General features: G+C 36.9%; 5 protein-coding genes and 1 long non-coding RNA gene across 6 annotated transcripts; 2 read left to right on the top strand and 4 right to left on the bottom strand.

Moving 5' to 3' along the window:
- Positions 1-494: 494 nt before the first annotated feature.
- On the bottom strand, positions 495-4,661 carry LOC136820130 (uncharacterized). Its single transcript, XM_067076367.1, has 3 exons — positions 4,238-4,661; positions 1,820-1,910; positions 495-1,271 (listed from the first exon to the last, which is right to left on the bottom strand). The coding sequence occupies exons 1-3, from the start codon at positions 4,589-4,591 to the stop codon at positions 832-834; spliced, it is 885 nt and encodes a 294-aa protein (XP_066932468.1). The 5' UTR covers positions 4,592-4,661; the 3' UTR covers positions 495-831.
- Positions 4,662-5,300: 639 nt separating this feature from the next.
- On the bottom strand, positions 5,301-7,185 carry LOC136820125 (uncharacterized). The gene is made up of 2 exons (XR_010848529.1): positions 7,057-7,185; positions 5,301-6,086 (listed from the first exon to the last, which is right to left on the bottom strand). It is a non-coding gene; the product is annotated as an uncharacterized lncRNA (long non-coding RNA).
- Positions 7,186-7,524: 339 nt separating this feature from the next.
- On the bottom strand, positions 7,525-8,658 carry LOC136820124 (type-1 angiotensin II receptor B-like). The gene has a single exon (XM_067076363.1). It carries the CDS (start codon positions 8,637-8,639, stop codon positions 7,539-7,541), a length of 1,101 nt encoding a protein of 366 aa, XP_066932464.1. The 5' UTR covers positions 8,640-8,658; the 3' UTR covers positions 7,525-7,538.
- A 5,534-nt stretch (positions 8,659-14,192) lies between these two features.
- Positions 14,193-17,412, bottom strand: LOC136820112 (leucine-rich repeat-containing protein 74A-like). Its single transcript, XM_067076351.1, has 4 exons — positions 17,019-17,412; positions 16,379-16,576; positions 14,826-14,990; positions 14,193-14,334 (listed from the first exon to the last, which is right to left on the bottom strand). The coding sequence occupies exons 1-4, from the start codon at positions 17,410-17,412 to the stop codon at positions 14,195-14,197; spliced, it is 897 nt and encodes a 298-aa protein (XP_066932452.1). The 3' UTR covers positions 14,193-14,194.
- Positions 17,413-18,939: 1,527 nt separating this feature from the next.
- Positions 18,940-22,032, top strand: LOC136820123 (UPF0430 protein CG31712-like). The gene is made up of 4 exons (XM_067076362.1): positions 18,940-19,253; positions 19,648-19,917; positions 20,705-20,944; positions 21,707-22,032. The coding sequence occupies exons 1-4, from the start codon at positions 19,047-19,049 to the stop codon at positions 21,992-21,994; spliced, it is 1,005 nt and encodes a 334-aa protein (XP_066932463.1). The 5' UTR covers positions 18,940-19,046; the 3' UTR covers positions 21,995-22,032.
- Positions 22,033-23,068: 1,036 nt separating this feature from the next.
- On the top strand, positions 23,069-24,067 carry LOC136820111 (uncharacterized). Its single transcript, XM_067076350.1, has one exon. The coding sequence runs from the start codon at positions 23,069-23,071 to the stop codon at positions 24,065-24,067; it is 999 nt and encodes a 332-aa protein (XP_066932451.1).
- The last annotated feature ends 1,174 nt before the right edge of the window (positions 24,068-25,241 follow it).

Raw genomic sequence — 25,241 nt, 5'->3', positions numbered from 1 at the left:
TTCGAATGGAACAACAAGATACTGTATCACTGAACACTAGGATTATCGACTCACTTCAAAAGGTTAGCGCTCGAAATATCTAAATATACAATGCGGCAAGCAGTCAAAGTTTTCTTTTCCTACTTAATGAAGTTTTTGAAACATGAAATCTAACAGGATAGCTGCATTGAAGGATCGCTTCACGATAAGTCACAAGAGTAAAGAGATAAAGGTGAATTTTGTTTTATTAAATTCCGAGTGATTCTGATATATCATACTATTAAATAAATTATACTTTTTCAACCGTAGCCACCAATTGCCGCGTGGGTATTTTTTTCCGTTTTACCACCCTTAAACCGTGCCAGTCTTTTTTTCGCACAGCCTATAGACAATAGAAAAAGGTGTAAAGAAGGATTGGATCGAGTTTTAGGGTGGTAAAACGGACAAAAAATGCCCGCGTAGCTATTGGCAGCTACGGTCGAAAAGGTGTATTACAGCCCGGTTTCTGGCATTTATGAACCCGGGAGCATTTCCTGTGTGCTATAAAACAATTCTACTGCTTATAGTATATTAATAAAAACACAAGTTAAAAATTTTAATTGTTATAAGAGTCATTAGGCCGGTTGGCGGTAGTATATACAGGCCAATTTCTCAAAAAAATATAAAACTTTAGATAAAACTTATCATTACCATTCTGTGACTTAGTTTGGCGTTTTTATATGTTTTTAAATGTCGGAACCAATTTTTAAGAAAAAGACCCTGTTCAAATAATCTAGAGAAAATTGCTTCATTGAATAAAAATTAAAAATTATTATGCCAAGGCTTCAGCTCTAAAAATAATCTCCAGGCATTTTAAACATAAACAATATATCCACGAATGAACACTTCATCCAGGGTTAAAATATACAGCGGCAAATTAGGTTCTACTTTCTGAATCAACAAGACATCTGCTTGCGCCATCCAAGGGAAAATTCTGTAATATTCTACAAAAACAAACATTGGATTTTCTTTGGTGATAGACGAATCCCCGTTTGAATGGCGTAAACTTGTGGTAATATTCAATTTGTTGTTATGACTTCGTATCCACGACCCTTGGCGATTGACCAATTCGATCTCGCTGATGAAAACGCGGCGATGGAATGAAGCTTTTAACCAATGTGGCCCAACCCTTCCGGCGAAAGTTGCTGAGTAAGAAGTTTGGAGACCAATTTCGCCATCAAAGGCTTTTGAAGCCGGATACTCAGGATGGTTCGGTGACTGTTCAGCATATAAGCATTTACCATCTAACAGGCCTAGAAATCCATGATACAAGAATTATATTATTTTGTGTAATAATTTCATCCCTTGAAATGATTTCAATAATTTTAGGATCTACGAGTATCATTATTCTCTAGCATTGGGCTTTTCCATAAATAGTCCGTCCCCCCTGTTGAGGAAATCGGATATCCAGGGGGTAAAGTGTTTTTTCAAGTGAAAGATACAATATCCAGGGGTAAGCATCTTTATAAGAGAGGATATCCAGGGGGTTCAGCATATTTTTAAGAGTGGATATCCAGGGGGTTCGATACTTCGAAAAATCAATATCCTCAACAGTGGGGGTAAAGTTTTTTTCTGGAAAAGCCCATTGAACTTCAACCAGATAATAAGTTTACTCTATTTATAAAATCAAGAATTAAAGGCTCGAGGGATTTATTCACCTTCTGGTAAAACATTTTCAAAACGAGGTAGTCGCTGCACGTAAAATAATTTATGCTTAAGGCCTTTCTATCTTTCATGTGAGACGAAAGTAACTGTTGTCATTATCTTAATAATCTTTTTGGCAGAGGTCTGAAAAGCATACCATAAATAGAGACACAACGTCTTCCCTGGCAAGTATCCTCGCATCGTTCGTTCAAAGCACACGAATTCGTTTTTTCACATGCTTCACCAATCTAAATGAATCAATGAACGAACTGGTGAAATGGAAAGAACCAAAAAACAAACGAAGAGATTTTAAAACTGGTGAAAGGCAGAGGGAAAAAAAAGAATTCAACAGTAGGTCAAGCAGAAAAGGGGAGGGATTTAAACGGGTTGGGGGGGGAGAATTTTAACCCTTAAAACACATAACGAATCAAGGCAAGGGAAAGAACTTTTGAAGAAAACAGACATCTAAACTTGGGGGAAGGGGGGGTGGCGGCAAAATGATCTTTTGTGAGGGGTTTTTCAAACATGGGGCTTCACAGGGAGGGAGGGGTTTCAGGGAAGGGAGTGAAGGGGGGTGTATCGACTAGAACGGGGCTTCTCTCTCTTTCCTCCATCGTACCTAAATTCAGTGGGTTCGGGGAAGGGAGTAGGGGGATGGAAAGCAAAATCACTTATCACCAACAGGTGGTAATAATACAAGTGGATTCGAACCTTTGGGCATGAGAACTGGGCCAGAAGGGAGGGGGAAGGGGGGAACAGCGAGTTGAATTAAAGCAGAAAGGGAGGAGGGACAAAAAAAGGGAATTTTGCAAAGGGGGTTTTTTTTTAGGGGAGGAGCATAAAGGGAGTGGAAAGGAAAAAGGGAAGAGGAAGGAAAGAAAACCGAAAACAAATAACAAGGGTGGGAAAAAGAGAGGGGAAAAAAAAAACGAATTTGAACGAAAAAGGGGTAGATAGTAACGAAAGCACAAGAAGTGGGTTTACGAATGAGCGAAACGGGGCAGAGCGGAGTAAAGAAGAGAAAAGAAAGTGGCGGAAAAGGGGAGAACATGGAGGGAAAAGGGAGTAACAAAGGATCGAGGCGAGGAAAGAGGGGAAGTAACCAATGGGAAGAAGCGGACCAAAAAGAGGGAGGAGGGTGGACAGAAACAAAAAAGAGAAGGGAGATTTAAAAAAAAGGAACGAAACGAACAATGGAAAAGGGAAAAGGAGCACCGAAAGGGAAAAGGAAGTGGAGGAGAGCGGGAAGGGAACAAAAAAAAAGGCGGACGGAAAGAGGAGAAAACGAAAAAGAAGGGTAAGAGGGGAAACGAGGAAAAAGAGAAGGGAAAACAAGAAGGTAGTAACGAAAAAAGCGAAGAAGGGAGAGTAGCGAAGGGAAGAAGGGAAAGTGGAAGGCAGAAGGAAACGGCGAAGGGAGGAAGGGAGCGAAGGGAGGAAAAGGAAGGGAGTAAGACGAAGAGGGAAAGAAGAGTTGGGAAGCAAGAGGAAGTTAACCGAAGGACAGAAGGGAGTAGCGAAGGGAAAAGAAGAAAGAAGCGGGAGTGGCCAAGGGAAAGAAGGAGTCAGAAGTAAAGAAGAGTAGAAAAAGTAGCGAAGGGAAGAAGGGATGAGTAAGGTACAAGGGAAGAAGGGAGTAAGCGAAGGGAAGGAAGAAGGGAGTAGGGAAAAAGAGGGCAGGGAAGGAAGGAAGGTCAAGAGTGGCGGGAAGGGAAGAAAGAAAAGAAGGAGGAGTGGCCCGCGAAGGGAAAGAAGGAAGTAGAGTGGGCCAAGGGGGAGGAAGAAGGAGTGGGGAACGGGCAGAAGGGGCTGGTGCGAAAAGAAGGAAAGGTGGGGGAGGCGAAGGGAGGAAGGGAAGGAGTTAGAAGAGCAAGAAAAGGAGGTGGCGAAGAAGAGGAAGCAGAGGGAGTGGCCAAGGGAAGAAGGGAGTGGGCAAGGGAAGAAAGGAAAGGGAGTGGCCGAGGAAGAAGGGAAGGAGGGAGAGTGGGGGAAAGTGGCGAAGAAAAAGAGAGAAGCAGGGAAAAAGCGGGACATAGAAGAAGGGAAAAAACAAAGCGAAAGGGAAGAAGGGAGTAGGGAAAAAGAAGGGCAAAGGAAGGGAAAGTGGCGAGCAGGGAAGGAAGGGAAGTAACGAAGAGCGAAGAGAAGAGAGTAGCGAAGGGCAGAAGGGAGTGGCCAAGGGAAGAAAGGAGTGGCCGTAGGGGCCAAGGGAAAAAGGGAGTAGGGAAGGGAAGAAGGGAGTAGGAAAGGGGAAAAGGGATTTGCCAAGGGAAGAAGGGAATAGCGCAGGGAAGAAGGAAGTAGCGAAGGGAGTAGCGAAGGGAAGAAGGGAGTGACGAAAGGAAGAAGGGAGTGGCCAAGGGAAGAAGAGAGTAGCGAAGGGAAGAAGGGAGTAGGGAAGGAAAGAGGGAGTGGCGCAGGGAAGAAGGAAGTAGCGAAGGGTAGAAGAGAGGAGCGAAGGGAAGAAGGGAGGAGCGAAGGACAGAAGGGAGGAAGGTAGTAGCGAAGGTGTGGATAAAAAAGGAAGGAAACGAAAACTAACATCTTCAAATAAACGAGAGAAAAAATGGCTTACCGCTTTTTTATCTTTGGTCTCGTAATGATTCCAATCAGAATCATATAAAAGATCATAACGTCCACCGCACATGTAAGCTGCATTTCCCAAAAGTTGACAAGTCAATGTGGAGGGAGAGTGGTTTACTGAGAAGCATTTTGGATGGTACATACACATATTTAAACAATTCAACAGCGTCATGTTTGGCACTCTTTGGAAACGAAAACCTTGTCCTCCAAGTAATAATATGTGGTGGCGAGTGACTACCGAAAACTCAGCATCAAACAAATTGCATTCTTGAAATTTTAACATTCGTGACAATGCAAATTGGAAAAATATAAGAATTAAGGCGGTTTTTAGGCTAACAAGCAACATTTTCTCTTTTCTCGTTACAATTAGTACTAAAGTTAAGAGTGACCTCTAACGTCAACTGAACTAGATAAATGTAAAATTAACACATTTTACAGAAATATATACCCTGCAGATTTTTTAGATATACACTTCCTTTTTTTTTTAACAAGAACAATTTCACAACAACAGGGTTCGAAAAGGCCGAAAAATAAGAAAATTTAAGATAAAACTGAGCCTAAAATTGCTGAATAACAATAAACAAGTCAAAGAAGTAACAGCTGGGTATAACGTTCACAACGTCCATATAACATTAAGTGAACGCTGAAATAACGTTGTGCGCCAGCTGGGTTTCTTTTAAAAGAAGAGATCCGACTCATTTTTAATCACTTCAATTTTGCGATCTAAAATTCACGAAGATAACTGATTTTTTGATGTTCAAGGTGTATTTTGTTTTGAAAGCCTCAACTGAGGGAATTGGATTGAATCATTAATAAACTAGCAAGTAGCTTTCGCTATGATGCTCCCGATGACAGGCATTTGACAGTGATTGATCGAAATTCAGAAAAGGCCGTGTTTATTTTTGTCAGAAATACAGTGATATTGCAAAGTATTCAATTTTTCTCAGCCATAGCTTGCACTAAACATGCCCCCTTTAATAGATACCTTATAAAGCTTGAATTATAAAGCTTTTCATGTTTTATAGGCAGGGTCTTGGAATAATCTCCAGGAAATATTTAGAATGACTTTCTTCTCAAAAGCATTTTCTTTGAAACAACAATAACAAAAATAAAAATAACAAACATATCAAAACATGAATTTATAATTTCCAAGACCATATTTTGACAATGATATAATTTTGAGCTAAGTTGTTGTCTATATCGTAATGAAATATTGTTTTGTAAAGAATACAGTGGGTACAGAAGCATTCCAAAACCAAAATGATTCAAAATACAACCAAACAACAGGAACATAACATGAAATATCCTTCAGGAATTTCTCCAACAAAAGGAGTGTTAATGTCAAGTTTGTGTACCGTCAACTATTATGAAATTACTTGAGATAACATGAGACATACTGCTTTCTGGTCAGCTTTTTCTCTCTATCGTCACATCCTCTTCAACAACAAACAGATTTCCATGTTTCTTGGACAGTACAAAAAAGGATTCTGTGGAGGTTCGGTGAAAATGGTTGCTGTTTCGGTGTCCCATTGCACAAACATTGCACAGCTCCATTAAAAACGCAGGCAAATTCATTCCAATTCTTTTTCAACATTTTGAAGTCAAAACTCTCTTGTCATTGAAATATTATATTAAAATGAAGTTTGATGATTGGTTGAACAACTGCTATCTTTGTGCAAACTCAGCGTATTTGAAGCAGCGATTCAGATCTCATAAAAACATATAATGTCAATCTGGCTTTAAAACAGTTGACGGTACATCCAACGTGTAAAACTACTTTAATGGTTAATATGGTATTTGTCATGGTGAATGAACGAAGGCTGGAAGGCAAAGCCATAAAGCTGAAATAGGAATAGAGAAGAAGAAACTGTCAATAGATAATTTGTAATAAATATCCAGGTGGTGTCAATCAGACTGTTTGATTACCGTGAAAAAGGGTAATCACTGGAGGGAAACTGGTATCGCCTCCAAATAGTAGAGCTTTCTGGTACTAAAATTGTAAAACATTTAATTTACATTTTAGCTTAGACAAAGTGCAGACCAAGAAAGGTCTGCAGTTTGGAGGCAATGTAAAGTTTCCCTCAAATGATGCAAATTACCCTTTTTCACGGGTACCAATCTAATCTAACATTATCAAACGATAGGTGTTAGATTACCGCAACCAAATCGAACAGTCACGAAACTAAAAGATTCTAGTAAAGTTGAATGTTCGAACGACCCTGCCGATTCCCCGGACTCCAGGGATTTTCTTGTTCCGTGTCTGCGAGAAGTACTTAAACTGGGCGATCACACATGGGCGTCAATTTCACCATATGGATGGCCATCCCTATTCTGCCCGCTTTCATGCGAACTTAGTCGATCGTGCGTTAACTTGTGACAACACGTTCACTTATCCAGCCGCGTGGTTCACTTATTTGGTCCCAGCGCAATTTGTTTGTCTGGGGATAGAAATATTTCTTTCGTTAGACAGGGTCGTCTTCGATCAGGTTCAGTAACCACCAAACACCTATAGTTTGATTCTGTTTGATAAAAGTTGATAGTTCAATTTAATTACGAAAATTTGGATCAATTGAATTCAATTGACATCGCCTGGAGATAAACAGAAAGTTCGTTAATGGTGGTATGCAATTTTTTTCCAATTTCTGATAAAAAGTACCCAAAAGTAACAGTAAAGTAACTGATGCCTGATTATACAACAAGGATACAAAGCAAAAAGAAATTCTTTAAAATAATTTTCAATCGTACATCCTATCTGAAACATTACTTTTCCTATCTGAAACATTACTTTTGATAAAATAGTATTATACTTACTATCAAAGTTGCAGAACAGTATATGGGATTTATATACCTTCTACTTTCTGAAACCAACTGGCAGACTGGTCCCAAGTTGCTTCGTTGCTTTTTGTTGTTGTATTCCAAGCTATGACTTTGGAGCGCTAAAGACGCAAAATATCTGTTCGCGCGGTCGAGCTAGCTTAAAAGCTCACCACACGGCAATCTTTTAGTAGATGCGGTCACTAGGTTACATCGTCCCGTTTTTTTTCTTGAACAATTTTTCGCCAGCTCGATCCCCAGCACGGCCTCGTGAAGCAACATAGGCTCCCTTCGGGAGCAATTATTTGAAAATTGTTTTAGTAGTTCCTTAGTTCCTTGTAAATCCTGGGTAGAATTGTGTTAGCCTGAGCTACAATAAACTTTAAAGTAACCTTTAGTAGGAAAGCTTCACTTTTTTCATCTTTCAAAATAAAACCTCTAAGATTTCAAATATATTTTTGGAGCCCTTTCCAAGTCGTTTACAAAGATAAATCTAAAAGTTCCGTTGATTGTTCTTTCTTCTGGTCACTCATACGAAACTCTCGAACAATTTGCGAGAAATTTCGAAGCGTTTTACGAGCATTAGAAAACAAGGAGCGCGTAAAGTCTTTGTGCATCCTCGAATAAATAACAACATTAGTCGCACTGTTCATAATTTGTAGAACACTCAACACTGAATTGAACGTTAGAACAGTCTCGTAAGCACGTTTACTGAATGTCACTCCAACATGATACAAAATGTAAACAATAAACTGAAATACATCCAGTGGGATGACACACGTGGAAAATACTATGACAACCACTATCAACATTTTACGAGCTTTTTCCATGTTACGACATCTAGGGCCGTCCGTAAATTGTGTCATGTCCGCATTCAATTGCGTATTGCTTCGCTTTAAAACATTATTCGACATTCGGCCCAATGTTATCATAACAAAAGTAGCTCCAAAGTCTCTGATGACATTCCCAATGCTATACAACAACATTATGCTTGTTTCTTTCTCCGACGGAATACAAGTGTTGATACCGTACTGGTCAGAAGTTACCAACTCCAGAACGTATACATAAGGAGATACCAATATCAAACCTATGACAAAAGTGATGAGCATCCAAACTAGAATGAAACTTTGTCGCAGCGAGCGCTCGAATGGAGCTTTAATCGATTTGTAACGTTCGTATGAAATTAAAACGAGTATCCCTTGAGATAAAGTCACGCTGATTGGGAAAAAACTTGAAATCATTTTACATCCAATATATCCGAAATGCCAACGTCGGTATTTCGTAATAGCACCATAGATGAATAATACAGGAACAACCATTGATGCAAACATGTCAACTACAGCTAGTATTGATAGTAAAGATTCGAACGGTTTCCGCATTCTACGTTTCTTCCACATGAATACATAGGTGACAAGTAGATTACCAAATGTTCCTAAAAGACATGGAATAACAAGGGCGATGATGTTGAGGATTTCAGAGGGTAGATAGGTCACTTCCATTGCAAGAGATTGTTGAGTACCACCAGAAGCTGATAATGGTTGGTACTTCTTCAGTAGTGATGAATTGTTTTGAAAGGTCATTGCTGTAAATAAAATAAAATAAATGTTGCATGAATAAGATCTAGTTTCTAGTTATTCTGAAGATAAAATTACAATTACCGGACGGGACCGAACGGACGTTTCCCCGACTATGACCTCTGTATAGCTGAAATTAAATAAATTCAATAATAGATGCCAAGGAATAGTCACTTACAAAGTAATTACATGACCGAACTCAATATCCTCCTCAAAAGCATAGTATTGACGGAAAAGGGAAGAGGCAGTTTTAAAAAATAAAAAATTTCAGACTTTTAAAACACATAAATAAATCATGTATGTCGATTGTCAAAAAATACAAAAAGCACCGCGGCTACCCTGTGAAGGAAGCTAACATGAAAATTATAGAAAAGAAAATTGTAATGTGATTCTAGACTTATTTTTTCATAAAAGATTCAAGCAAATAGCCCTAATGGAAAAACTATTTTGTAATTTTTCGAAATACAGTGACCTCCCTGCTCCCACGTATAAAAATTATGTTCGTCAAGAAAAAATGGAATTTCGAAATCCTATTATTTATTTAAAACCTTACATTTTCTATTGGACCCAATAAAACCAATTAACTATTTCTCATCTCTCAAAATGCATATTGTTTCTTAAGGTCTTTGGATGAAAGAGTATGTAAATGGTTCAAAAAGTTTGGACTACACTTACACCAAATAGTTTACTATTACTCGAAAAAAGTGTTACATCTACTAGAAAAATGAAGAATATAAATCCTGAGATTTGTGTCTTGAAAGTCCTCATTCGTAAACTTTTATAGATATAATTTGAGAACTGTGAAAATAAATTTTGAAAGAAAAGTTTCGTATGACTATGTTAAATGGGATGGCAGTGTTAACTAATGGAGAGTAAAGTTCCGCACAAATCAACAAATCTTCATAATATGGGAGATACAGTCTGAAAGAGATATCAGAACTGAAAAACATTTTTGATAAAAACGAATTAGAATTAAGAGCAGTTTTATGCTGAAAAATAAGAAAAAAAATAGAGTCTTCACAAAAATTACTGCCTCCTCAAAAAATATAGTGTCTAGTTGAAAGAAAGCTTTCTTGCCTTCCTCCACTTTTCACCATGGAAAAAATATCGAGCGATGCTTAGCACCCTTTCGTCACTAATCCTTCACACGAGAGTTCGAAGAATGACAAAAAAATGTGAGGGCTCTTTATGTAAGTTTTGTAGAATCAGTTATTCTGAGAGGTAAAATATTGACCTAAATTTACACGAGAAAAAGTATAAACATTTGCAATTCCCCTTCTTTAGGTAAATCAAATTAGGCAAATTTGGAGAGTTTTATTGGTAAACTGCTCCAGCAAGCTCCCGTCATGGCCATGAAACATTCAAATCTTCAACCAAATCCGACCATTAAATTCACATAAGCCTTCATACTACTTCACTTTTTTCAAACACAAATCGTACCGTCAACTGCTCTAACTTGGGACGATCGGTCGAAACATGGGACTGTTGCATATCTGGTCTGTGTTTTACTTACTGTAATAAAATCGAAAGAGAAATCGTGTATTTTTTAATACGCCGTTCCTTAACTCAAATCAAATGACTTTGGAGGCTCGGTGAAATGGTGGCCGAATTGCCGTCCCATGTTTTGTCAGATAGTCCCAAGTTAGAGCAGTTGACGGTACAAACGGTCAGCCCAAGGAAACCAGAAAAGCAACGAATCATGATGGCTTGGAATAGATCTAATAGGAGTTTTTTATTTTTCTAAAAAAGCGATACATTCTGGGATTGTTTCGGGGGTATTACAATAGAAATCTCTTAGGAATTCCTCGAGGGAATTCTATTCGAAACAATCCCACGCATATTTAGAAAAATAAAAAACTCCGATAATTTTAACCTGTGTCATCTAAAGCCAAGTCACTCTCATATAGTGTACAACAAATGAATTTACAAAGGTTGTTTTTACTTTTGATCCGGTAATGATCTTCAAATGACTTTACATTCTCCGCCCAATAATCTCTTTGTTGATTCAGTCAGTGAATATGGGAAATTTAAAGCCGGATTTCTTTAAGACACAAAGATATTAAGGAAATTAGGAAGGTTTTTTTCTAATTTTTTTCAGAGGAAAGAGTTCGTGGCTATGAGAAAACATACACAGAGCTACATATCACCAAAATGCTATACGAAATTTTCCGAATTCAGCAACTGCAAGAAACAACAATAATTAATCTGTAAAAAGTTGTAGATAACTTTTTTTGCAGCTTAAAGATTTTGTTTTTAAATAAGAGGGATATAGCTTGCTTACTCATCAATTTTAATTCACAACCTTTTTCACATTAGATTGACACGGATGTGGAGCAAGATTGGTCAGGAAGAGGAAAATCTTTTTTGCTTATAATCAGCATAATATAACAATAGGCAAACACTGTCCTGATATGATACGGGAACACTTATGTAACAATAAAACCTTTAACACAACATAAATAGGATATACATAGGTTGAAAGATGCCCTGCGGTTCCCCTCATCACTCCATCACGCCAAATTTTGTTGATCTAATCACAACCCCGACAATAGCAAAGATCACGCAAAAATTATTGAAGTAAAGCTAAAGTCACGTACCACGCATCAAATGTCTGCTCCATTACGCATCACGCATCACGTCAAATTTTGTTGGTCTAATCACTACCCCGAAAATTGCAAAGTTCACGCAAAAATTAGCAAAGTAAAGCTAAAGTCAGGCACCACGCATCAAATGTCTGCTCCATCACGCATCACACCGAAATCTGAGGAACGCTATCTCGCAATGAAATTCAGAATCACGCCGAAAAGAAGTAAAAAGAAGACACGAAAAAGCTCAAGTCATGCATAATCATAATGGTACCGATAGAAACCGTTTGACCTCCAATTTTTCAAGAACGCTTCCTATCTCAATCAATGGTAAGCTTTAAGGAAATATATTAAACAAATTGAAAAAATAAACAAACAAACACATCATTCACTATAGAGAACGTTTTTAAAACTTTCTTATGAGACAGTCTTACATCAAAATCCTTTACTTATAGTCTGTGATATGAGGATTGAGGGGACTAGCAGACTGAATTAGATTAGGATATAAATCGTATTAAATCGAGCCTACTCAATCTTCGTCTTAAGTAAACATGCTTTTCTTCCATGACCACATATTTCTAATGAGCTGAATATTATAGAATAAGTAAAGAAAGTGTGTCCAAAAAGTAGTTTTCAATTCAAAAAATGGTACAGAGGATTCCAGGCTACCTTTTCATTTCCCAAAGTCAGCTCTTTCGAAAGTTCAACAACACAAAAGGGTTTGTTTTTTAAACCTCAGAAGTACACACAGGTGGTGCTCGATTCAAGAAGACAAGAAGTATCCAGGTCAAAAATAGTACAAACGTGTACAGTGTCCCAGACTACCTTTTCATCCCAAAAATCATCTCTTTCGAAAAAACAAAAAAACAAAAGGGTTTGTTTTTTAAACCTCAGAGGTACATACAGGTAGTGCTCGATCCAAGAAGACAAGAAGTATCCAGGTCAAAAATGGTACAAACGTGTACAGTGTCCCAGACTACCTTTTCATCCCAAAAATCATCTCTTTCGAAACAACAAAACAAAGGGGTTCGTTGTTTAAACCTCTGAGGTACATCCTACCGTTCTGCTAAGATAGCTCAGTATCCTCCAGGGTGATACATCCAAGAGAGCCAGAACATTAGATTAATTCAAAGCTCGAATTCTTCACAATCTATTAAATAGTGAAGGAAAAAGCTAGTTTTAACCTCTTCTCTTCGTTGAAAATTACCCTAAATCATTCCAACTGAATAATAAACTTGTCATACCAGAGTTTGCTAAGAACGTTGCCAAACAATAAAACGTTGCCAAACAATAATTGACTGAGAAGATATTCCCAGTATCAAACCTAACGGAGAAAAAGGTGGACAAAAAGGCTACACGTTTTTTTACAAGATATTTTATAACTTTAAAGTCTTTGTATTTTTGTGAGTATTTTTGTTTAATTTTCTAAGAAATTGAAGTCTGTAATGTTCTTATATGCTTTTTGTCCCTTTGTTCTTAAAGTAAAATAACGTAAAAATTTAAAGTGTAGCCAGTGAATTGACGAAACAATTGACTGTACATTAAATGTGAGATCGAGTTGATGCCTCCTTTGCCAAACTTACTGCTAATGAAGGCAAGCATTTTTAACAAAGGCAACTCACTCTTTTTCTAGGCAACCCAACAGATATATACGTTTTAAAATGCTTGTGAACTCGACCATCATAAGAAAGCCGTTCCGTGAGACGAGTAGGGTAACTTGAGGTTCAGAAAGCTCTCTATTTACATTCGCATCAAAAATTATATTTCGGAGTGAAGGTATTTTGAAAAGAAAAGAAATACTTTTAATTGGAACGACAAATATTCAAAAGGAAAATGGAAGCCATGTTTGACAAACTAATATTCATCACCAGACACCGTATGTTTGTGAAAAAGAAATCCCGTCGAAAATTCGCACTCGCTTGCTACAAATCCCTTAGAAGACAAAACTGTATTATATTAATCTCAGAACTGCGTTCTACGAAAGAAGATGAAAAAAAAATCTTCCTCACCAAAAGTTTCCGCTATTTCTACAAGATTTTCAGATTAAAACTTCCACATTATCATCAAATTTCCACAACATTAAACTATATCTGTGTGATTGTCTCTTTAAGATAAAAGCCTTGAAGGAGCCCACCAAGTTGCACCCCTCATCATGCCTTATCGTGATCAAGAAAATTGTCAAAATTTATTCATCACACAAAAAAGGTTCAAATAGCCAAAATTACGCATCACCTCTCAAATTTTTGCCCTATCACACATCAGTCCAAGATCTTGATCACGCCATAATGCCAGAAAAATAAAAACCAGACAATAACGCAAACCACTGGGGCCTCTTGAAGAAGGACATAGTAAACGCAGAGAAATATAAGTTCACAGCCAACACGGCGGTTTACGGAAAATAGTGGCAGTAGAGTTTGGAACAAATGGACCAATAACGCTGTAAATACCTCCGCCAAGCTTACTTCACCCCGGGCTAGCCACCCGTTTACAAATTTATCCCGCCTCCTAAACTATTCCCTTTTTTAGCGATCGTCTACCATTGAAGCAAATCTCCAAACAATTACATCAAACCTCTTCAAATACATCAGTTTCGTGATTTAAAACTAACACATAACTTGTAAAATATTGGTCTTTAATTCTAATTGACAGGATTTGTGTTGTTTGCGTGTACATTATTTAATTAGACTAAGGCTGTGTTTGTATTTATTAAATGCTTGCAAAAATTATTTTATTTTAGACTTAATATGGTTTTTCCATACAAAAAGACTTTTGAAACCAAATAGTACCATACAGGCTAATTCAAAAAATACTTTACATGGTAAAATTTTGGGTTGGATCAGCTTGCAAATGCCCCCAAACGCAATACACGAAGAATCTGATTTTGGATGCCACCTCCCGAAAATTCGCTTAAAAGAAACAGATCCTTGCTTCAACCGGTACCTTGGTAAATGAGAATGATAATGAAACCTGATTTTATTATACCAAAAATTGGAAATTTGGGCGGCTGTTGACCATATCTTGTATTTCAAGAATATATCCTGAGTCAAATGAATTCCCAGTAAGATCGAGACTAACCAACCAATCACATTGAACCAATCTCAGCAAGGATTTACTACCTGCAAAAAAGAAGAAGAATTGGGAGAGTAAGTAAGTGGAGTAGAGTGGAGTAATTCTTCAAAGAAGTTACTATCATGCAAGTGTTTGTAATGTTAGGAAAGGAAATTCGTTGAAGGGAATTGTAAGCACAAGTGACAATAAACTGATCTGTGATTTGATTTTGTCAACATTCTCTAAGTATAAAAGAAGCCTTTGCTCAAAATTTCTTTGGCTAGATGGAAAAGATTTACGAACAATAGGCAATTTCACAGTCGAAATGGATCATGGGTAATCAGGACTGATTGCACCTCCATAACGGCTTTCTGTTGGCTAGACGCATAATCTTCAAAAAATTTCAAAACTTTGGACTAATAGTAAGCCATCATTAGCGCGCAGTGGTCCTGATTACCCATTACGCTTTGGAACTGTGAAATGATCTATAAAATAAAACAGTCTTCGCTGATAAAAATCAAGTCTACTTGATCTCTTTACCAACTCAACATTAGCTTACTTTTTTGAGTTAGACTGTTATGAGATACGTTGATGATTTCCAAAGAACATTTCTTCTTATTGAGCAAAATTGAACAAAAGCTGTTGAATCCGATGTCTTTGAGTCCATTCCAGGCCAAGTTTAATTCTACCAAAGAATCATTCAACCTTATCATTCTCTCCATGGCTGTGAAATATAGATGCATAATATTAAAAGGGATTTAAATCTAAGTTGAGCTAGCCTGCAAGGATTTGAATAACAAAATGACCGGTTGAGGTCACTATTGCTTGGATAATTTTTATTTATATATCAGAAAAGGAGATATTTGGATCTGATAATTTCGTTCATGTTTTTGTGGCTTGGTCTACAATCACGTGTTTTTTACACTTCTCACAGACCCACTGGGACCCCTTCCCACTGGAAAAATTGGGCAAAATATCGTCCCCGGTGGGAAATTATCCCACAATTTTTATCTCCACTGAAAATAATCAAATAAACCAATCCTCACTGCAAAACTTTATACTATTTTTCCCATCCCCTATGAATTTTCTGACTTTAAAACAAAAGAATTGAAATCACCAGCCATAAAAAATGTGGGAATATCAATCCCTATCGTGTTCAGTCCGTTATTTTTACCCAAATAGATGAAAAGATTCTAAAACCACTAACTGGGTAAAGGTGGTTACCTCAATAAGTGTCCGAAGAACTAAACACCTCGAACAATCATTTCGAAGCTAGACTGCGGTCAAGGCAAATCAAATACAGTGGAATCTCCGTAACTCGAAGCCTACGGGGAAAATTTGTTCGAGCTAAGGAAATTTCGAGTAATGGAGAAAGGTTCTTAAGGCATTGTTAACTTAAGGGATCATAAAACTTGTTCGAGTTGAGGAAACGTGCGAGTTATAGAGGTTCGAGTTAAAGAGACTCAACTGTAATTATATGCCAAGCGTTAGTTAAGAGTTGAGTTATTGAGTAAGGCTTATAAGGCATTGTTAACTAAAGTGACGAGAAAACATGTTCGAGTTAAGGAGACATTCGAGTTATAGAGGTTCGGGTTAAAGAGACTCCACTGTATATTGAGAGAAAATACACATTTCAGCGGTTGATGCGACTAACTGTTCGTTCACGTCATAAAACATTCCCAAATCAAGTTGGTCGGTCAGTTGGTAGCAAATGTTATAGGGTTTTTAATATTTAATAAATCCCGAAGAATCCAGTCGGCAAAAAAAACAGAATTTCTTGCCGCCCTGTTTAAATTTGCTAAAATAAATCCAGTGAAATGTGTTGACCTTAAAGCTGAACTTGATTTTCGACCCTCCATAAAAGTAATAAAAGTAAGCAACACTGTCAACAACTGTCTGTTTTGACCAAAGTGCCGATGATTAAAGGAATTATACGGTGTTATATACACCCGACTCGTCTAAAACTGATGTCAGCAAAAATTGTAAATAAAAGGAAGAAAAAAATCTTGCTCCACATTTTTCTTTATTCATTACAAAAGATTCTATTTATTTCAATCTGCTGAATCAACATATATTATAACTATGTAAAAGGTCAATGGCTTTAAGATATACCTGAAGTCGATAAAATAGTAATCTTGTTCCAAGACAAATCCAGGCGCTGAATATTGGAAGTTGAAGCCACCATATTAGAGATGTGAAAGAACACTGTGTCACCAATACCGTTTGAAGCAAGGGAAAGGTGGGTCAAGGAGAAATTGGTTGCTAGGCTATGTGATAAATGGATAATGCCTTCACCTAGAGGTTTGTTACCTGTAGATAGAAATGTCAAATTCAAAAGAAGCGTAAACAATTTCCATCTTTCCAATTTTACATTCTTCACTGATAATAAGGCAGGTTGATAAAAATCAGCTCAAAGTTATCTGGTACTTGGCGTAAAAGAAAACTTTGAGCAAAGTTCGCTAACATTCTCATTAAATCATTGGGGTTGAGCCAGACTAAAGTACAGTAGAACCTTAGAAAGCTTTTGATAAATTTTCATCGGAAAAGCCAGATATTTTAAACTCAAATCTTTTTTAAAGAACAAACTATTTTAAGGCTTCGCGGACTCTAAAACACTAAATTTTCTTCAGAAATTATCCAAAAATACTGAAAAAAAGGTGAAATTAAGAACATTTCAAGAACATTTCAGGCTTAAAACTCAAAAAAATAAGAACATTAGAAGCCTTCAAAATTTTGATATTCTTAAAAGTACCTGACAAGTTTAACTTCAAAAGTGTATTGTTCTCCTCCAATCCGTCCCCAATCTTCTCAAAGCCTTTATTGGACAATTGATTATCGGACAAATCGATTGCTTTTAGATGGGAGTTATTCCGTAACAATCGGTACAAATCGATAGATAATCGATCATCAACTCTGTTCCCTTTTAATATCAATTCCTTGATAAAAATATTGGTATTTATCGTACCACAAATTACTTTCAAACTATAATAGCCTAGCGATTGGTGTCGTAAGTCGACGCACGTCAACGTGAGAGAATCAGCGAATTTCCGACACGGCGCCGTCATGTATTTTTGACATCTGCGCAAATATTTTTCTCTGTGTATATCAACAGCATGTAGTGATTTCGCTGTGAATTTTGTGTCCATACTAGCAAGTTTGATTTTCAAGGCTTTGTACTCTTTTCCAACAGTGTTTTAAGAAGGGGTTATTTTTACAAAAACACTAAGAATTTTTAGTGTAATTTTCCTCACGAAAACCAACTCAGTCTGATTAAAAATTTCAAGTAGATAACCTAAATAACTAATTCTATTGTAAAGTGTTACTGTTTCTTTTTACGTTGCCCTGACCACAATTACAAGCCTTCTGGTGAGTTGTTTCCAGTTTTGAGTACACAAATTCTTCATCTAAAATTTCGAAGTGAATAAAAATCCTCTTCCACAGGATCAAACTTAAGCCGGGACTCGACCTCAATATGACGGTGTGTTAGAGTTCAGAAACACTCGGTTAGACATAGCGTAGCCAGATACACTGCAAGATTTATGGATGAGAGCGGTTTTTACGACACTGGAATTATTGTCTTTGTTTTATCAAATATCCCTCATAAATTTTGCAGGGTATCTCGCTACGCCTATATTATAGGTATCAATCAAAGCTAACAAAACATTATTTGACAATCGAATCAAGTGAAAAATTAAAGAAAAGAAAGTTTTCATCCGATTAATCAATCAATTAACTTCGAAGAATATTCAATCGACTGTGCGAATTGCCAAATTGCCTTATTTCTTTTAGGGGCAATTGAAGATACTCTAAACCATACTTCCTAACGATCGAATCAGGCGATGAAATTAATTGAAAATCAAAAAGAAAGTTTGATTGATATTGAATTAACTTTAATAAATATTCGATCGAAATTCCCAAAATACCATGTTTCCTTTAGGGGGAATTGACATATTCCCAATCGTTTGAGCTTTTGGCAATATTAAAGTGGTTCCAGATAACTCAATAAACCGATTCGGCAAAATCCAGTTTGGGACTATCTTCAAGCAAACCTCAAGCATGCTGCCTGTTCCTAATTGACATAAATTTCACCCGCGAAACAAAAAACTATGTGCAGGTTCAAACGGGAAATATTTGAAGACTTTGAGTTATCAAGTTGTTACTAAACCATCCTGTACATATTTTTCTACCATTTCTAACAAAAAATGGCTAATCATGGGTGAAAATGACGTGACACGGTATCGGTCTATTAAGGAAGGTGAGCATAGAGAAGGTCTAGCTAACATCAAATTTTCAGTGTAAACCATACGCCACTAAGGTTTGATAGGTGTATACTGTTTAGGGTCAACATAAAGTGAACATGAATAAAAAATCCTATCCCAAACTATGAAACTTCTTATGCACGCACGTCGAAATTAAAAAGATATACTAAGCAAGTTGTTTTCAATGTTTTACCATTTTATAACAATAAAAATCCATGACGTTCGCAGAAAAATACGCGAAAGCTTGGCAATACTTAGCGTATCGAGCACCTAAACAAACAACAAAAACCGAGATTTCTCATTCTGTGACGTCTAGTATAGTTACCTAGTGATAAATAATAACATCTTGTCATAAAATTAAATTGACGTCAAATATAAAAAATCAATAACAAATTCGTCTTCTTTCGAATCAATAGAAATCATAGTATCACTTACCATCTCAAAGAACGGTACTATAATCTCTACTCATCTCTCGGCTTGTCAACGGCTCTACACCATCTGCTCTTCTCATCCCACTCAAAATGTCTTCTGAAATTTCAAATTACTCCAGTGCATTGGGACATATTCCACGTCAAAGTATTGTTGATCGCTCCACGTATTTCCGTGTTGGTAATTCTGAATCGAAAAGACAACAATATGTTGAAACGGAAGCCGTACAAGATTTCCGTCACGGCGAACGATTGGTTGGCGTTCATTCTGAACTGCAACATGTATTCAGAGCTAGCGAGGTAAAATTGGAAATAAATTTTGTGTATGTAAATGTTTAGTTATATGCAAATTCCGCCAGTCATTATTGATTTCAACTGATGCGCAAATTATTTAGCTCATTTAGCAATTTTCTGTTTTGGATCTAGGGTCTTGAGACCACAAGGTTTAAAGATATGTAATAATGCAATGCATATCCATGAGAATAGAATATAGTTAACTATCTATAACGATCTTCTCGGCATTTGAATTATGGCAAATTTACAGGGTGTTCCATTCTCTAAATATATCAAACAGTAAGATATCTATATAAATTATGACGCCGCTCTGCAAAATTTGGTATTTAGCACTCTGCTGAATCTAAAGTCAATTGCACAATATTATATAACATATCTAAATGTCATATGTTTACCAAAGGTTAATAACTCAGTTACCAAAGAAAATGCTATACACAAACATAAACAAGCCATTCAATGCGTGCACGAAGAAATGCGACGAACATCCATCGATCAGCGTGTTAAACGAGAATTGAGCCGAGCCACCGAGTTCGAACGAAAGCGACGAATCTCCATTGTCGAGGATGCTTTGGAGAATCCTTGTAGTGAGACTTGTAAAAATATGCAAGCCACAAATAATCGATTGATTGAAGTACATCAAAGTTTAAAAGAAATCTTTAAGAGAAGGGAGGTAAGTTTTTAATCAAGTTTTCTGGGTATAGGAATGAATCTGAACAACCCTGTCTCACAGCCCCGGTGGAAGTTTTTTTTCTTCAATCATTGGGGATAAAAATCCCTATTGAAATCTCAATGGGGATAGAGATTTTTTGTTTCAAGGTTAAAAAATCCAGTGTGGATGGTTTTGGAGCGCAATTTTTAGACAAAGATTTTCGAGTGGGGATGAGATTAAAGTCAATTTCCCAGTGGGGCTGAAATTCCAGGGTATTTTTCCCACCGGGGACCAAATATTTACCAAATTTTCCAGTGGGACTGGGGTGTATCTGAGGTTTCTTTGCACTACGTGTGTATGAAAAAAGCTTCTATAAGAGATCATTGTGATTTTTAAAAGACACGCCTGAGAGCTGCTAATAGAAAGATGGAACAAATTTGACTTCACGAGATGTGATTTTGAAATTTGCTTTCAAGATGTGTTAGCTCTGTTAGCCATCATTTTTCCAAATAGCTTTATAATATACACCTTTTCGACCGTAGTCATGCAGTCAGGCGCGTGCCACTACACCCTAAACTCGATCCAATTCTTATTTTAGACTTTTTTCTATTGCTGTTAGGCGCGAGAAAAAAAACTGTGACGGTTTTAGGGTGGTAAAATAGACAAAAAAATGCCCGCGCGGCAATCGGCGACGGTTTTAGGGTTGTAAAATGGACAAAAAAGTGCCCGCGCGGCAATCGGCGGCTACGGTCGAAAGGGTGTATTGTAAAAAAAATGAAACAAATTTACTTGACTTATTCAATTCTAGTCCATCAAAGCAGCGAAAGAGAGAGAAGTAAGGATCGGAGTGGAAGAATCCAAAGAAATGTTACTACAACAATTACGTAGACGATCAGCGTATACGTCCTTAAAAGATGACATCGAAAATGAACATGTCCAACAGATCAGAGACTTTCATGAAAGATATCAGAATGAAGATTTTTGTCGCACTGATCAACAGTTAATGGATGTACAAGAAGAAATGATTAAACTTTACAGGAAAAACGAGGTAATGTTCTGCATTCTTTGGCTACTTTTGGTGGAGCAACAGAGTCTGACCCCTTTTCTATTTGTTTTAAATCAGGCCTCATCCATAACGTACGCAAGAATTTCCAAATATTTGACACCCATTTCCCTCTTGCATTCAGAGAAGAATATGAGTTACGTCATTTAAACAATAGATGTATGCGTTTGCTAACCCCCTCTCCCCCTTCATCGCGTACGTATTATATGTATGCCTCGTCAGGGAGATTGAATGCCGATAGGGCGGAGCGTCTCAAATTGTCTCAATAATCTAAGTAATTCATTGGCTGAATTGGATGCAGCAGGGGGATAAAACCCACAATTCATGGTTTGAAAGGCAAATACTCGAACACCAGCTATCAGCAGTGGATACTTTTATCGGATTAAATTTCACGAAATTAAATTTCGCGAATAAGCTTGAAAACAGCTGAAAAATAGCTATTTTTGGCCACAAATAGAGACTTTTTCCGCCGAAAATGCGAATTAAAAAATTTTATGGTGGATTTAATTTCGCGAGTCAGAAATCTCACGTGTTTTCGCGAGTTTTAATTTCACGAAAATGGCAAAAAATTCGCGAAATTTAATCTCGCGAAAGTTAATCCGTTTCAAGTAGTAGGGTTAAGCTGTCTTTTAAAGTCATACAGATAGAAAACCAATCGGTGTAGTGGATTTTACTTTGAATTGAACATTGTGAGAAACCTAGCCATGGTTACTGTATTTTAATTCAAAATGTTCTTTCAACAACCAGGGTATGCGACAAGAAAAGGAAAGACAACAAATGGAGAATGCCAAACAAAGGAAATCAATTGTGGAAGAAGAATTGGTACGCCATTTCAACAGAAAATGTGCTAAAACCATGTCAAACATTGAATGGGGAAGTGTGCGCAGAAGTAACACTGACTCGATGGCACTGGCTCGAGGTCAAGGTCGCCAAATAAAAAAGAACAAAAAGACTGCCGTCGGTTTTCGAAAACTTCAAGCCATACATTCAGCATTGATTTTAAGAACCATTGTAAGAAACAAAACCAAAGAATGATTTCTTTTATATTTTCTGAAAGATCGTGACAAAGAAATTAAAAAGTTAGTTGAACAAGTCAATACTTTTCATAAACCTTCAGTATAAATTTTGCTGATGACAGAAGCTTCTTGTTGTTCATATTTTTAAAATATATTTCGCATACGTTTCGGTTCTCAAAAGGAAACAATCCCCAGCAGAGTTCCGTTCAGTTCTAGATGGCCAAACGATCCGGCCGTTCGGATGCGAAAACAAACGTAAAACTGTCTAAATGTTCCTAGATAGGTCTTTTTTCATTTTCAATTTTTTTGGGGTGCAACCATGAACATATCAATGCCTGGTCTCTCTTCCATTGTCTCTTTGAAGCGAGCTTCATTGCCCAATGTATTTTAAATTTGGTTAAAAAAATCCGCCAATATTTCGTCACTTAGCTGGCTGTTTGAGTTTGAAAATTCTTTCGAACGAAGACTGGCACAGGTAGATATTTTCTTTTGCCGGGTGAAGGACTAAGTTTTAAGAGTTCGAGTTCCCTACCAATTCCAAATTTATGTGGAACGATCTAAACTTTGGTTGCCGTTAGTAACTGTTCAAAAAAAAAAACAGATGCATTTGCATACAAGATTGTAACAAAATTATTTTCTGTGGTTTTCTATCGCTGTGGTCGCGCCTAATAAAAATCTTCTTTTGGAAGAGAGAGATAGATTTCAAAACAATGGGTCTATGTACGTGAAATTTCACCACATTCGAACAATCCACAACATCTGGGATAACCATTCTCATAGGAAACCTTCTCAACGGGACAAAAGTCTTATGAATTATAAACGAACTTTGTTTAAGCAAAGCATTGCAAAAGACAATAAAAGTTTCCTTTTCGTGGGTGGTGTGTCTTTATTTGTTCACTGATGAACTTGGGCTTGAAAAGAGCAAACATATTTTCGTTTTTCGTTCACAATCCATTGAGAGAAGAGGACAAACACCCAAGATTTCGAAAACAAACGCAATTCAGGAATAGTTATACTGAATACTACAAGAATTCTACTCTAATCTAACAGCCAACGGGCGTATTTCGACTGATTCAACAACCATAATTTCATTATGGGTGGTGCTTTATCTAATTCGAGTTACACACAAAACATGGAAATCACTCCTGATCGTTGGTGTACGACTCCGTTCTTTACACGCACAAGACGTTTAGGGGAATTAGACCAGTCTTTGTTTTTACTGGCTGACCTTATCATATTAGCCCTTAACCTCCTTTTCGCATGTTCCGTGTTAAAAATCATCAAATCAACCATCACACGTATCCAACGGAAACCATGTATGTGGCTTCTCTACCATCTTGCCTTCAACGATATCATATTTACAATAGTTGCACAGTCTAGTTACGCAGCTAAACTCATGTTACCCAGGCTCAATTGTTCGTTTGATCTCACTGCTATGTTTTTCTCGCAGTCCTTATCGAACACATCAATCGCTCTTATCGTTGAAGTCAGCATTTTGAGATACTTGAGTACAAAACATTTGCTCTCGATGAGCTTAATACTGACTTTAAAAAGAGCTAAAATTCTACTAATGGTTGCAATCTGTTATGGAGTTGCTTTTTCCGGTTTGCTACTATGGGGCTCAATTATTGACAATCTAGTCGTCATCAATTTACCACCATGTTTAACAGACATCTGCGTCCCAATCATCATCCCCATGTTCTATAATCGGGCAATGGTGATCGCACAAGGCCGACGTGGAACTATATATGAGAAGGGGCGAATCAGTCTGGCGGAAAATACGTTACGTAAAGTGACAATTTATACGTTAATGACTTACGTACCTTTCCGTTTATGTTTCTTTGTGACGTCAACATTCAAAATGGTGTATACAGTCGAGTTGGAGAATAACTCGACATATCTTCTACAGTTCTTCCACTCGGCTTCCTACTTGATACTTTGTATGACACCAGTCGGTAATTCCATCTTGTACATTTTGAGCGACCGTCGTGCAAGGAGAATTGTGAACACTTGGAAACGCTACTTGAAAAGTTTTCTGTCGACTCGCCTGAGTATTGATATTCGAAGTCGAAGTGTGGCAGCCAACCTATGAAAAAACATCAAAGAACAAGATTTTTTGAAAAGAACAGAAGCCGAACTATCGAAATATATCGATTCTGCTATAGATACTTCATTGAACTTAAAGTGCAATCTAACTAGATCCACAAGACAGCAGAAACATATTGAAAATAGTGTTTTGTAGACAGAAAGTTTTCGGCTTCGATAAATATTTGTCACTTTTGAGCCCAATTTCGTTTGAAAATTCTCGTTTTCAACCAACAATTTTTCCTGTAATTTCACGATAAGTATTAAAGGTCGTAAATTTCAAGAAAGTTTAAACGCCGTCAAAGTATGTTCGTGACATAATTTATGAAAAGGCCTATACACTAGGTTTAATTAATGTTTAAATCGATAATTCAGAGCCTGGTGTTTTTCTCATTTTAATGCATTGCAGATTTCTGACGTTATTTTTGACACGGGCTGGAACCTAGTCTTAAAAAAGAGAGAAACGAAAAAAGACATTTTTGGTAAAATTGGACAGCCCTACTATTAACTATGGTCAATTCAAAACCTTCAGTTTCCAGAATCATTCCACATAATTCTACATTGTGAAACAACTTGCAACATGTATTGATACTTCTGATTTGCCTAGTGAAACCAAACCAAATCAAAACGGTTGATTGTAAACTTGATTAATTTTGCCCTGGAGAGAAATGGAGATGCAATAAAAATTGAAGACATTGCAGTTAGCAAAACCTGGCGAAGCTTGTTTTCTTGATTAAAATGAGGATTCTGACTTGTAGATTTATCAGAATTAAACGATTTTTGTTTATTTTGAAAGAATGATGGTTATACTTAAAAATGAGCATGTTTTTGATGGTTTGAGACAGATTCAAAATAGCATATTTGCGTCTGAAGGAAGTATTTTAATACCAAAATTAGATAGAAATTATATAGCATCTTAAAGGTCAACCAGTATTTTAGGGCCCTAGAATCAGCATTGATAAAGCCAAAAATTCTAAATATGAGAAACAGCAAAAAATCTTGGAATTCCATTCTTATCAGCTTGAGTTAATAGTTTATAACAAAAAATTAACATGATGTATAAAACTTTTTGCTGAATCAGCAAAAACGGCAAATTCTGTAATTTTTTTGCAAAATATAGGAGAGAAATACTTTCAGTTTCAGTTAACTTTTTTTCCTAAAATTTTCACAGCTTATTCCGT

Source organism: Clytia hemisphaerica, unplaced genomic scaffold (assembly GCF_902728285.1).
Source record: "Clytia hemisphaerica strain Z4C2 unplaced genomic scaffold, Clytia hemisphaerica genome assembly, whole genome shotgun sequence".
In the NCBI taxonomy this organism is placed as follows: Eukaryota; Metazoa; Cnidaria; class Hydrozoa; order Leptothecata; family Clytiidae; genus Clytia; species Clytia hemisphaerica.
Note: the sequence above shows the minus strand (reverse complement) of the source record. Positions and strands in the feature narration are given on the sequence as shown.